This window comes from Octopus sinensis, linkage group LG5, assembly GCF_006345805.1.
Source record: "Octopus sinensis linkage group LG5, ASM634580v1, whole genome shotgun sequence".
Lineage (NCBI taxonomy): Eukaryota > Metazoa > Mollusca > Cephalopoda > Octopoda > Octopodidae > Octopus > Octopus sinensis.
The window spans coordinates 89,443,036-89,456,484 of NC_043001.1; the positions used below are offsets into that span (position 1 = coordinate 89,443,036).

The following is a 13,449-nucleotide window of genomic DNA, read 5'->3' on the forward strand; positions in this document are numbered from 1 at the left end:
ACACACACTTGGTAAATTATTAAAACAACAGGAAAAATCATGATTTCTGTTTTATTAAGAAATGTATGTAAAGTATTTTTACAAAATGATATAAATTATTATAATAAGAGCTATGTTAAAATCCGCCCCCACCAAAACGGGAAAACAATATTGACGTATAAATCATATAAAGATGTCAAAATATAAATAGGATTATTAAGTTTGATAACGTTTTGGTGACTATTTGGTATTAGCATGGAATGATTTGTCAACACTGAGGTGACATGTGGCACAATAAGATAAATGGCCTCAGTGTCAATGCTCTGACAGAGAGGTCTTGCAATGGCTTTGATATCGTGTTTGTACATGACTCGGAGAGCTTTATATAAAATGTAAATTAAGATTCTGAATGGTTTTCATAAATAGAGATGGCAGGTGTGGGTCAAGAATCATTTGAGTGTGTAATCAGCAAGGTACTGTGAACGTTCTAGAGTTGCCAAGTAGAGATTTTCTCCAAACAAAAATTCCTGGTCCTGTCCAGAAAAGCAAAAACATGTATTTCATTATTTCATATAATAAAGGCAATTTGCAGCAAAAATTTTATAGTTGGGTATTAAAGGTATATTAAATCAGATACATCTGGTCACTTAAGTACAAATTTCCCACCAGGCAGGATTAGGTGGATTAAGAGCAGCCAATATCTTACAGCTCTTTCATTTGTATAAAAGACATTTCAGCACCTTTCTGAGTAGAATGTTTTGAAATTGTATACAGCACAGATATGATTGTATAGTTGAAACCCCCATAAACATGACTGTCTTAAATCACACTCTACTGTGTTATGAATGTATACATGAGCCAATGAAGTAGACTTCTGTGTGTTAGCTAGGCCTGCAATAAAAAACAGTCAAGTCATCCTTAAATTATACCTACTATCTTGTATATGTATGTATAAGGGTGACCTTTGTGTGGTAGCTCAACTTGTATGAAACAGAAGCTGAATCATCCTCAATTCCCACACAAGCCTTATGTATGTGTGTATGTATGTCTTGACTTGATAGGAATAGCAACCAGATTACCTTCAAGTTACTCTCATGTGTATATATATAATAAATACATGATTCAAAGGCAGAGATCTCTACATTGTAGCCAGATCTGATAGAATAGAATAGCAGCCAAATCTCTCTCACATCAAAGTCTATTATGTATAATCTAAAAAAGAACACTATATAGTAGCACAACCTACTAAAAATAGTAGCTAATTTATCATATTACACTATTGTTTTACTGTGTGTGTGTATAGGTGAGGGAACAACAAGCAGGTGTATTAGTTTGATTCTTGGGAAGAATGGAAAAGTCTCTGATGTTTCAAGCCTATGCTCTTTGACAGAAAGGGATGAGAGAGAAAACAAATTATACATACAGGTAATCGAGGTAGTCAGAGATAAGGTAATCGAGGTAGTCAGAGTAAGTGATAAAGTACTTAAGATTAGATTAGTGCTTCACCATAGGTCAACTACCATCATCTCAGCATATGCCCCTCAACCAGGGCTACCGGAAGGACAGAAAGACCAATTCTATGACACCCTATTGCGGACTACCTCGTTGACAAATGACAGTGACCTTCTCTTTATGGCAGGTGATTTCAATGGACATGTTGGACGGCATGTCGGGGGCTTCCATGGCGTTCATGGAGGCTACGGTTTTGGCTCTTGAAATGAGGAGGGAACCAGGCTGCTGGAGTTCTGCGATGCAAATGACCTTATGGTTTGCAATACCAGCTTCAGGAAACCCACCTCTCACCTACCGTTCTGGCAGACACACTAGTCAGATTGACTGCATCCTCGCCAGAAAGAGGGAAAGAGGGCTGCTTATAAATGCCAAAACCTTTCCAGGCGAAGAATGTACTCCTCAACATAGATTAGTAGTTAGCGACATCAGGATCAGAGCTAAATGGTTGCCCAGAAGAAGACCAGCTTGGAGGAGAAGGGTCTGGAAGCTTAAAGATCCTGCAAATGGACAGAGATTTAGAGACATACTACTCGAAGCCTTTGACGAAATAGAAGGGGATATAGCTTCACTTAATGTGGAAGACAACTGGAGATTTCTACGGGACAATCTGCTGACAGCCACTGACCAGATCTGTGGATGGAGCAAAGTCCCATCTCAATCCAGAGTAACGTGGTGGTGGAACAGTGTGGTTGACAGGGCTATTAGACAAAAGAAACAGGCTTGGAGGGACTGGAAGAACGGTGGTAGCAGGGAATTGTATCAGACAGCCAGAAGGGAAGCTAGGGGACAGGTTTATTTAGCCAAAGGGGAAGCGGATAAGAAAAAATTTGCCAATGTTCTGCGCCGTGAGGATGAAAGACTTGAGATATTTCGTGTTGCAAGACAGTGTGTGAGAGAGAATCGTGATGTGTTAGGAGAGAAATGTGTCCGCATGGATGATGGTTCACTTGCGCTAAATGAGGATGCAAAGAGAGAGGTTTGGAGATGCCACTATGAAAGGTTGCTGAATAAAGAAAATGAATGGGATAAAGAGAGTCTGCCAAATGTCAACCCAACAGAGGGACTAGCCATCCAAGTTGACAATTCTTTGATAGTTAAAGCAATTAGAAGCATGAAGACAGGGAAAGCCCCAGGCCCATCAGGAATTACTGCAGAGATGCTCAAAATATCTGGCAGTGTCGGCTATAACCTAGTCACCCGTATAGTTAACCAGGTGATACACGAAGGAGTCATACCCAATGACTGGTGTAGCAGCATACTAGTCAACTGCTACAAAGGTAAAGGAGACGCCCTAGATACAAATAATTATAGAGGTATCAAGCTGTTGGATCAGGTAATGAAGGTTACAGAGAAGGTCATAGCCCAACTGGTTAGGGAGAGAGTCAACTTGGACGAGATGCAGTTTGGTTTCATGCCAGGGAAAAGCACCACTGATGCCATATTTCTGGTGAGACAGCTGCAGGAGAAATACCTAGCCAAAGATAAGCCCCTGTACCTGGCTTTTGTTGACATGGAGAAAGCCTTTGACAGGGTCTCCCGATCCCTTATCTGGTGGTCAATGAGGAAACTAGGGATAGATGAATGGCTGGTGAGGGCTGTGCAAGCCATGTACAGGGATGCCGTAAGTAAGGTTAGGGTTGGCAACATGTACACAGAAGAATTCAAAGTAGAGGTTGGGGTCCACCAGGGTTCAGTACTCAGCCCCCTCCTATTTATCATAGTCCTCCAGGCAATTACGGAGGAATTCAAGACAGGTTGCCCCTGGGAGCTCCTATATGCTGACGACCTTGCTCTAATTGCTGAGTCACTATCAGAACTGGAGGAGAAGTTCCAGGTGTGGAAGGAAAGTCTAGAATCGAGGGGCCTTAGAGTCAACCTAGCTAAAACCAAAGTACTAATAAGTAGGAAGGTAGACAATCCACAAATGTCTTCAGGAAGATGGCCCTGTTCGATCTGTAGAAAAGGTGTAGGTAGAAACTCTATAAGATGTACCCAGTGTAAGCTATGGACACATAAGAGGTGCAGCAATATCAAAGGAAGGCTAACTGGGAAAATAGTTTTTATATGTGGCAGATGCTCAGGAGCAATAAACACCTGAAAATGTGCAGAGAACAACTTCCGCCATATTCCAGGGAGAAAAACTAGAAGTAGTTGATAGCTTCCATTATCTTGGTGACCAAGTCAGTAGTGGGGGTGGGTGTGCTGAAAGTGTAATGGCTAGAGTAAGAATAGCCTGGGCAAAGTTTAGGGAGCTCTTACCTCTGTTGGTGACTAAAGGCCTCTCGCTCAGAGTAAAAGGCAGACTGTATGATGCATGTGTACGAACAGCCATGCTACATGGCAGTGAAACATGGGCCGTGACTGCAGAGGACATGCGTAAGTATGCTCTGATGGATGTGTAATGTCAGTGTGCATGCTCGACAGAGCGTTAGTACCCTGAGAGAAATGTTGGACCTAAGGAGCATCAGTTGTGGTATGCAAGAGAGACGATTGCGCTGGTATGGTCATGTGGCGAGAATGGATGAAGATAGGTGTGTGAAAAAGTGCCAATCCCTAGCAGTGGAGGGAACCCGTGGAAGAGGTAGACCCAGGAAAACTTGGGCTGAGGTGGTGAAGCACGACCTTCGAACTTTAGGTCTCACTGAGGAAATGACCTGCGACCGAGACCTTTGGAGATATGCTGTGCATGAAAAGACCAGGCAGGACAAGTGAGTCCAGCCCACTTATGCATGCCTTTCCTCCCTTGGACACACAAAGACCTGTTGAGGCAAGCGAAGTCGATATTGAACCTCATCCGACGACAGGTACCTATGCCAACCCCACTTTGCTTGCGAAGACCTGTTGGGGCAAGTGAAATCGAAATCGAAATTGAGCCAATCCTATGACTGGCATCCGGCAGATGCCAGGACCCCTGGACTGGAGATACGTAAAGAGCACTATCCGAATCGTGGCCGATGCCAGTGCCGCCTCGACTGGCTTCTGTGTCGGTGGCACGTAAAAAGCACCATCCGAATCGTGGCCGAAGCCAGTGCCGCCTCGACTGGCTTCCGTGCAGGTGGCACGTAAAATGCACCAACCCAACCGTGGCCGATGCCAGCCTCGCCTGGCTCCAGTGCAGGTGGCACATAAAAAGCACCCACTACACTCACGGAGTGGTTGGCGTTAGGAAGGGCATCCAGCTGTAGAAACATTGCCAGATAAGACCGGAGCCTGGTGCAGCCTCCTGGCTTCCCAGATCCCCGGTTGAACTGTCCAACCCATGCTAGCATGGAGAACGGACGTTAAACGATGATGATGATGATGATGATGATATATAGGAACCTAGAAGAGAGCCTCTACACGATATAAGTACCAATTTGAGATAGGAAAAGAAAAGGACTCAAACTACATATCTATTGTTCTTACTTTTGTGGTTAAGGAGTGTCTCTGTAACTCTAGGCTGATGAAAAACTAGTCAATGGATTTGGTGGACAGAAACTAAAAGAAGCCAGTCATATGTTTGTACATATTTATATGTAATGTATGTATGATGTGCATGTGTCTTAAATATTCTCCAATTATTGTGAGCTACAAGTGGTGACATTGCTGTGATTTCTCCTGTTAACAAATCACCTGCTGCTTAGTGACAGGAAGGACATTTGGCTGTAGAACAATACTTAATACATTCATCTACCACATGCTGGCATGGGAAAAATAGACATAAAAATTAAATTGCGTACTAGGCTTACTGTGTTATGCTGTAGAATGCCTGTTATTGATTCTAAAATTAAGTATGATAAATGTTTATCTGCTCTTTAATCATACTGTTTAACATCTCATTTGGTTCATAGATAATTGGACAGACACTCAGTACTAGCAAAGAATATTAACACAACAAAGGGCGGCGAGCTGGCAGAAACATTAGCACGCCGGGTGAAATGCTTAGCAGCATTCCGCCGAGGCTGACTTTGCCTTTCATCCTTTTAGGGTCGATTAAATAAGTACCAGTTACGCAGTGAAGTCGATATAATTGACTTAATCCGTTTGTTTGTCCCCTTTGTGTGTAGCCCCTTGTGGGCAGTAAAAAAATAAGAATACTAACACAACAAGAAAACCACATTTTAGAAGACTGCAATGAAAATCAGTTCCCAAAACAAATCATAAATAAATCTGGTTTTTATTTTATCTTTCATCTTTTACTTGTTTCAGTCACTGGACTACAGCCATGCTGGAGCACCACCTTGAAGGGGTTAGTCAAACAAATCGATCCTAGTACTTATTTTTTAAAGTTTAGTACTTACTGAACTGCTAAGTTATGGGGATGTAAATAAACCAATATTGATTGTCAAGCAGTGGAGAAAAAACAAACACACACACACATGATGGGCTTTCACATAGTTTCTGATTATCAGATTCACTCACAAGACACTGGGTGGCCAGGAGCCATGGTAAAGAAACTTGCTCAAGGTGCTGTGCAGTGGGACTGAACCTTGTAGTTGCAAAAAGAGCTTAACCACACTGTCATACCTACAGCTACTATGGTTAAGATTTTTCAATAAATGATAGACAATATATAAACACAATATGAGTCAGACAAAAAGATTAAATAACAAATAAATATTTATAGTTCTTTTCTTTTAGAAATTGAGACAAAAGCTCTGTAGTATAAACAGCAATGTATTTGTTGGCAAATGATAGATTTGTGGTTCGAGACTCATCATTGAGCATGTTTTTGTGTTTTAAATGAGTGATTATAATGACTAATGTAATTTATATTAAAATCTTAGGTGCTAATTTATTATGTTTAAGGCAGTGAGCTGGCAGAATTGTTTACTGTGCCAGACAAAATACTTGACAGCGTTTCTTTTGGCTTTATGCTCTGAGTTCAAATGTCATTGAGGTTAACTTGGCCTTTCATCAATTTTGGGTCACTAAAATAAATACCAGTTCAGCACTGGCTTGATGGAATTGACCAGTCCTTCCCCACAACATGTCTTGTGTCTATAATAAAAAGCTAAGAGAAATAATGGTTGTGACTAGTGTTAGTGACAAGTAAAAGGCATCCAGTAACTATGTAGAGTGGTCAACATTAAAAAGGGTATCCAGTCACAGAAACCAAGCCAAAACAGATGACTGGAGCCTGGAGCAGCTCTCTGGCTTACCAGCTCTGATCAAACTGACAAACCCATGCTAGCATGGCAAACAGATGTTAAATGAAGATAATTGTGTGAGTTGTTTTTTTTTAGCTCACCTCTCTACTCTCTATAATATAGAGACTTCTTTTGTTCCCAGTAACTGTGTAATGCCAATGGGAATTTATTAGCTAAGTTCACTTCATGTATTATGTAGAGAAATGACTTTTCAGCCATAGTGAAAGTGATCTTTCAAGGAAGTCAGGCACTTGGAACAAACACAACAGTGACAATAGAGGAGAGATTCCTCAAGCTGCAGTGTGGGCAATTTGTCTAGTAGAACTAACTCTGAATGTAAACACTGATACAGATTAGATAGGAGTTATTAGACCATCTGTAAACAATCTACCAAGATACTACTTGAAGCATGCTAAAATATACCCAGTCCATGTTGTAAAGAGGTTAGTGTTAGCTGTAAAAAATAATCAACAAACAATAAAACATGACATGCATAACAATGATAGCAGTTTTGTTGTGGCATGTACTAAATGACAAAAGACTGGGTCAAGTGATAAGATACTGAGAGACCAATCTTACTCATGTCAACAGAAAAACAAAATCTAAAATGATGATGATGGTGACATATATAGGCATAGGAGTGGCTGTGTGGTAAGTAGCTTGCTTACGAACCACATGGTTCTGGGTTCAGTCCCATTGCGTGGCATCTTAGGCAAGTGTCTTCTACTATAGCCTTGGGCTGACCAAAGCCTTGTGAGTGGATTTGGTAGACAGAAACTGAAAGAAGCCCCCGTTGTATATATGTATATATATATGTATGTGTGTATGTTTGTGTGTCTGTGTTTGTCCCCCCCAACATCACTTGACAACCAATGCTGGTGTGTTTACGTCCCCGTAACTTTCCTGGTTCAGCAAAAGAGACCGATAGAATAAGTACTAGGCTTACAAAGAATAAGTCCTAGGGTCAATTTGCTCGACTAAAGGCAGTGCTCCAGCATGGCCACAGTCAAATGGCTGAAACAAGTAAAAGAGGATATATATTATATTATATTAGTCTTACCTTGAGAGAATGTATCTTCCATTGTGTTAGCCAGTTGTCAGTTACCATACTGTCCAATGTATCTTGGAAGTTTGTCTGTTGCAGTGTGTTGCTCACTTGGACAGGAACAAACATAGATGGAAGTTTCTCTGAAGTTTTTAAACTTGCAGCCATAGTGGAAAGTCCTTGAGTTGCCAACTTGGTTTCAGTCATTGGCACTCGGCACCGGAAACAAAGATGGCTCTTACGTAGTTCTTCCAAACCCTGTCTCTCATGATGCATTTTGATCTGTTGTTCAGCCAGCTCTTTTTCCCTTTCAGTCAATAAATCCATCTGCTTCAGCAAGTCTTTCCATCGTTGTTTATGCTCCATATCAAGTTTGCTGCTTTTGGTGAGGGCTAACTCACCTTCGTCTTTTACTCTGTTGGCATTCTAAATTGGGAAAGACAAGAAAATCACTGTCAGCAGCTGGTGAGAGAGAGATCATCCCACTGGCTTTAATGAAATACCAGTAATACACTGAATTAAAAAAAAAACATCTATACACCTTTAGCCTCTTCAAAGTAAGGGGAAAGAGTACTGCACCAAAGAAAGATATAAAATATTGTTGGGAAAGGTTGACATAGTGTAAAAAGACTTCTTGTCTTGGCAAGGACTGTATTATAATTCTCACCATTCTTTAATTCCACCATTCATCTCCCAAACACTCATTCCCTTTTCTTATCAACTGTATTATTCTGCTGTCATAAGTAATGAAAGCAGAACTTATTACTGTATACAATATAATATCATCATTTTTGTACTGCCACCTCTACTCTCAGTCACCACTCCCTCTCCTCTGAGCTACTCCACTCATTCTTATCCCCATCTCATTATTACCACCAACCACCCCCATCTCAGTTTTCCATATACTATGTTTACTCCTATAAACATCTGACTACCTCAATCCCATATTTTCTATCCATCCCTCACACTCTTACAACCTTATCCACCCTTGATTCTTCTGTCTCCATGCTGTTTTCTAGTCACCTTGTTAGATACATTATGCTGAGGGTACACTCTGGCACCTCATCACCACCATGTACACCTCTTCTTTCGATACCACTCCTGCCGCTCCCATCAACCTATGTAAAATGTGAAGCAGCCACAAATCTCTCCCCACACTTTTGAAGAAGACAGCAGGAAAAAAACAGAAGAAAGAGAGGTATGAAATGGTAAGGGCACTGAGGTGAGTTGTGTATAGGGGATCCAGAGCTATACTCATATAAAGGCAAGTATGAACAAAAGGTGCAAGGGAACATGAAAACATGAAGAAGAGAAATAGATTAGGGTGGTGAGGATTCAGAGAGAGCCATTGAAGGAAAGAGAGGTGAGAGATATGGCAGGTAGGTGAATGAGGGAGAGATGAAAAAATGTTGAGGTAGCAGAGAAACTGTGGGAAGACTGCAAGAGAAAATGAAGCAGAGAGAGAGAGAGAGTGTGATGGAAATATGGACTGAACAGTGACAACACTAACATTATCACTTTGAGAGAGCTTTCAAGGTCATCAAGATAATTGAAAGAAAGAAAAAGACTGCAGTTAATCAATGGAAGATATTGCCATGGACATGGTACAAATGAATCCCCAAACCCATCATCATCATCTGCTGCTGCTTGGGTCAGACAAAATTTGTTCAGGCAGATTTTTTTACAGTTAGATGATCTTCCCATCACCAACCTTCAAATGTTTCCAACCAAGATGTTTCACACAGTCAGACATGCTTTCACAGAAGACTGCAAATAAACAACAATACTTGTATGGCGAGAATGTTAATTTTAAAAATACCACATGATGACAAGACACAATAAGACACACACATATTTATATATAGACACATGCATACACACACACATATACACATGTGTGTATATATATATATATATATTCACCTGTATATGTGTACGATGATGATGATATATATATATAAAGATATATATATATATATATATATATAAAATATATACATATATACAAAACACACGCATACAATGGGTTTCTTTCAGTTTACAAAATCCACTTGCAAGGTTTTGGTTTACCCAGGGATACAGTAAAAGACATTCACCCAAGCTGCCATGCAGTGGGACAGAAACTGAAACCATGTGGTTGGGAAGCAAGCTTCTTAACCACACAACCACGCCTGCACCTAAAATGACAGCACTGAAATAATAGCTGCATTAGTTATGCAGTGTAGTAACCATTGTAACATTTCCCTGACCTTTGTGGTAAATAACAAATGTTGTATCAACTTACTGTATATAAAGACTCTACTTGTAAAGACCGTTCTCTGATCTCAGCTGCCATTTTGAAAACTTGGGACTTTTCTTCTTCAAACAGTGACTTCTCTTTGTTCATTTTTTTCTGTTCTTTTTCCAACATCCTCTGTTCTGTCTCTAAAATCTCTTTCTGTTTGGCACATTTTTCGTTTTCTTCAGAAAGGGCCTTCATTGTCACATCAAACTCAGTTTCAATCTGTAAGCAACAGCAAAAACAATCAACTATGTGTGTGTGCACACACACGCACACACACAACACAAGAGGCTGATAATGAGAATATAATATTGTATTTTGTTAAAAATATGTTCACTCTATTAATGAGAGTGCCTGTTTTTTTTTGACTCATGGATTTTTATGCAACCCTCCCTCTCTCTAAGTGCATATATATATATATTTATCATCATCATCATCATCATTTAATATCCATTTTCAATGCTGGCATGGGCTAAACAGTTTGACTTGAGGTGGTAAGCCAGAGAGTTGCACCAGCACCAGTCTGTTTTGGAATGGTTTCTGCAGCTGGACACCCTTCCTAACACCAACCACTCTAGACAGTGTACTGGGTACCTTTAATGTGTCACCAATATGAGTGCCTTTTATGTATCACTGGCATACATGTCATCAGCATGGGTGTCTTTTACATAAAAATATATATATATATATATATATATAGGTGCAGGAGTGGCCTGTATGTATTATAGGTGCAGGAGTGGCTGTGTGGTAAGAAGCTTGCTTCCCAACCACATGGTTCCCGGTTCAGTCCTACTGCGTGGCACCTTGGGCAAGTGTCTTCTGCTATAGCATCGGGCTGACCAAAGCTTTGTGAGTGGATTTAGTAGACAGAAACTGAAAGAAGCTTGTCGTATATATATCTATATGTATATATATGTATGTATGTGTTTGTTGTTTGTGTCTGTCCCCCCACCAATGCTTGACAACTGATGCTGGTGTGTCTACATCCCCGTCACTTAGCAGATCGGCAAAAAAAGAGACCGATAGAATAAGTACTAGGCTTACAAAGAATAAGTCCTGGGGTCGATTTTATTTGACTAAAGGTGGTGCCCCAGCATGACCGCAGTCAAATGACTGAAACAAGTAAAAGAGATATATATATATAGAGAGTTTTCGTCTAGAACTGGATACAAACCCACAAGGTTGGGCAACAGACTTCTTAACCACAGAGCCATATACAAGTAGATATATAAGAAAAATTTTAAGACAAAACAAGGAAATGTAGACAGTCAAGATTACCACTTTACCTTGGCAGCCTTCACAATATTTTGATGTTCTCGTTCTTTCCACAATTTCTGTGACACATCTGCTTGGATTTTCTCCTCAGCCAAAGCTCGTCGTTCCTCAACTAATTGTGTCATTAGTCTCTTCTGTTCTTCCAAAAGATCTTTCTATCATCAATAGAACAAACATACACAGAATTAGAGCCATATTTAACACCCATAACTGCAACCAACCATCACCAACGAGGAAGCTTGTATGCCAGAAATAGCAATTAAGTCTCACAAGCCACACCCAGTTGTCTTAAAAATGGAAAACACATCAGATAATGTAATTATATATATATATATATATATATTATGACTGAGTAAAAGATGGTCATATTTGGAGCATCTTTGATCATACATCTGTTAGTTCAGGACTGGCCTGAGGTTAGATAATAACCACCGTCCCAATCACCATTTTTCAAAATCACATCATCTTTTCATTTCCATCACTGCCACCATCATCATTATGACATTCATCTGTCCTCCAATCCACCACATCATACATAAATACATATACATCTGTACACAAGTTAGAGACATCCTAGTTGAGAAATTTGATGAGAGAGAGGAGGAGCTACAGACTTGTGACATAGAGGGAATTCTTGAGGGACAGCTTGCTGAGTGCCACAGACCAAATGTGGTGGAATGATGCTGTACAGAGCCATTAGAGCAAAGAAACAGGCCTAAAAGAGTAGGGGTAACAGAGAACAGTATCAGATAGCCAGAAGGGAAGCTAGGAGACAGGTATATCTAGCCAAAATAAAAAGTTTGCCCAGCAAAAAATAAGTTTTCCAGTATTCAGAAACATGAGCACCAAAGAACTGAAGTGTTTTGGATTGCAAGACAATGTGCGAGAGAAAATTGTGATGTCATGGGAGAGAAATGTATCCACATGGATGATGGTGCACTTGCATCTAATGATTTTGCAAAGAAAGAGGCTTGAAAATGCCATTATGAAAAACTGCTGAATGTAAAGAGTAAATGAGAGGAGGAAAGTCTGCCAAATGTTGACCCAATTGAGGAACCAGCTACCCGAATTGATAGTACCTTGGTAGATAAAGCAATTAAGGATGTGAAGACAAGGAAAGCCCCCAGCCCATCAGAAATCACTTCTGAGATGCTTAAAATATCTAACGGTGTGGGTTATGGTCTAGTCACTCGCATTGTAAATCAGGTGGTTCATGAAGGAGTCACACCCAATGACTGGTATAGCAGCATAGTCAACTGCTACAAAGGTAAAGGTGATGCCTTAGATAGAAATAATTATAGAGGTATTAAATTGTTGGATGAGGTGATGAAAGTTACAGAGTCATAGCCTGACTAATTAGGGAGAGAGTTAGTCTAGATGAGATGCAGTTTGGTTTTGTGCCAGGGAGAAGCACAACTGATGCTATATTTCTGGTAAGGCAGCTGCAAGAGAAATACATAGCCAAAGATAAAACCTTTGGCAGGGTCCTCCAATCCCTTATCTGGTGGTCAATACAGAAACCAGGGATAGACAAGTGGTTGGTGAGAGCTGTACAAACCATGTACAGGGACACTATCAGTAAGGTGAGAGTTGGCAACGAGTAGTGAAGAATTCAGGGTACGAGTAGGGGTTCACCAAGGATTGGTCCTCAGCCCCCTCTTGTTCAACATTGTCCTCCAGGCAATAACAGAGGAATTTAAGATAGGCTGCCCCTGGGGGCTCCTCTATGCTGAAGACCTTGTCCTTATAGCTGAATCACTACCACAACTAGAGAAGTTTTAGGTAAGGAAGCAAGGTCTAGAATTGAAGGGCCTTAGAGTTAACCTAGCAAAAAACAAAGTCTTAGTAAGTAAGAAGGCAGAAAAATTACAAATCTCTTCAGGTAGATGGTCCTGCTTGATCTGTGGAAAAGGCGTAGGTAGAAACTCCATAAGATACACCCAATGTAAGCTTTGGACACATAAAAGGTGCAGCAATATCAGAGGAAGGTTAAAGGGGAAAATAGCTTTTGTATGTAGAAGATGCACAAGTACAATAAACACTGAATATGCACAGAAAATAGACTCCATCAACTGCCAGGGGGATTAAGCTAGAGGTAGCAGATAGCTTCTGTTATCTAGGTGACCAAGTTAGTAGCAGAGGTGGATGCTCTGAGAGCATAGCTGTGAGAATAAGATTAGGCTGGGCAAAGTTCAGAGAGCATCTACCCCTGCTTGCAACAAAGGGCC

The 13,449-nt window shown here is 40.5% G+C and overlaps 1 protein-coding gene across 7 annotated transcripts in view; it reads right to left on the reverse strand.

The window, feature by feature from the left end:
- Positions 1-32: 32 nt before the first annotated feature.
- Positions 33-13,449, reverse strand: part of LOC115211628 (fas-binding factor 1 homolog) — a 38,021-nt gene continuing 24,604 nt past the window's right edge. For all 7 annotated transcript variants that reach the window (XM_036502913.1, XM_036502914.1, XM_029780253.2 and 4 more), the window contains 4 exons: positions 11,233-11,376; positions 9,950-10,168; positions 7,681-8,091; positions 33-512 (listed from right to left, as the gene is read on the reverse strand). In XM_036502913.1, the coding sequence (XP_036358806.1) occupies positions 429-512; positions 7,681-8,091; positions 9,950-10,168; positions 11,233-11,376 (858 nt within the window). In that variant the 3' untranslated portion in view covers positions 33-428. The remainder of the gene's footprint in view (positions 513-7,680; positions 8,092-9,949; positions 10,169-11,232; positions 11,377-13,449) is intronic.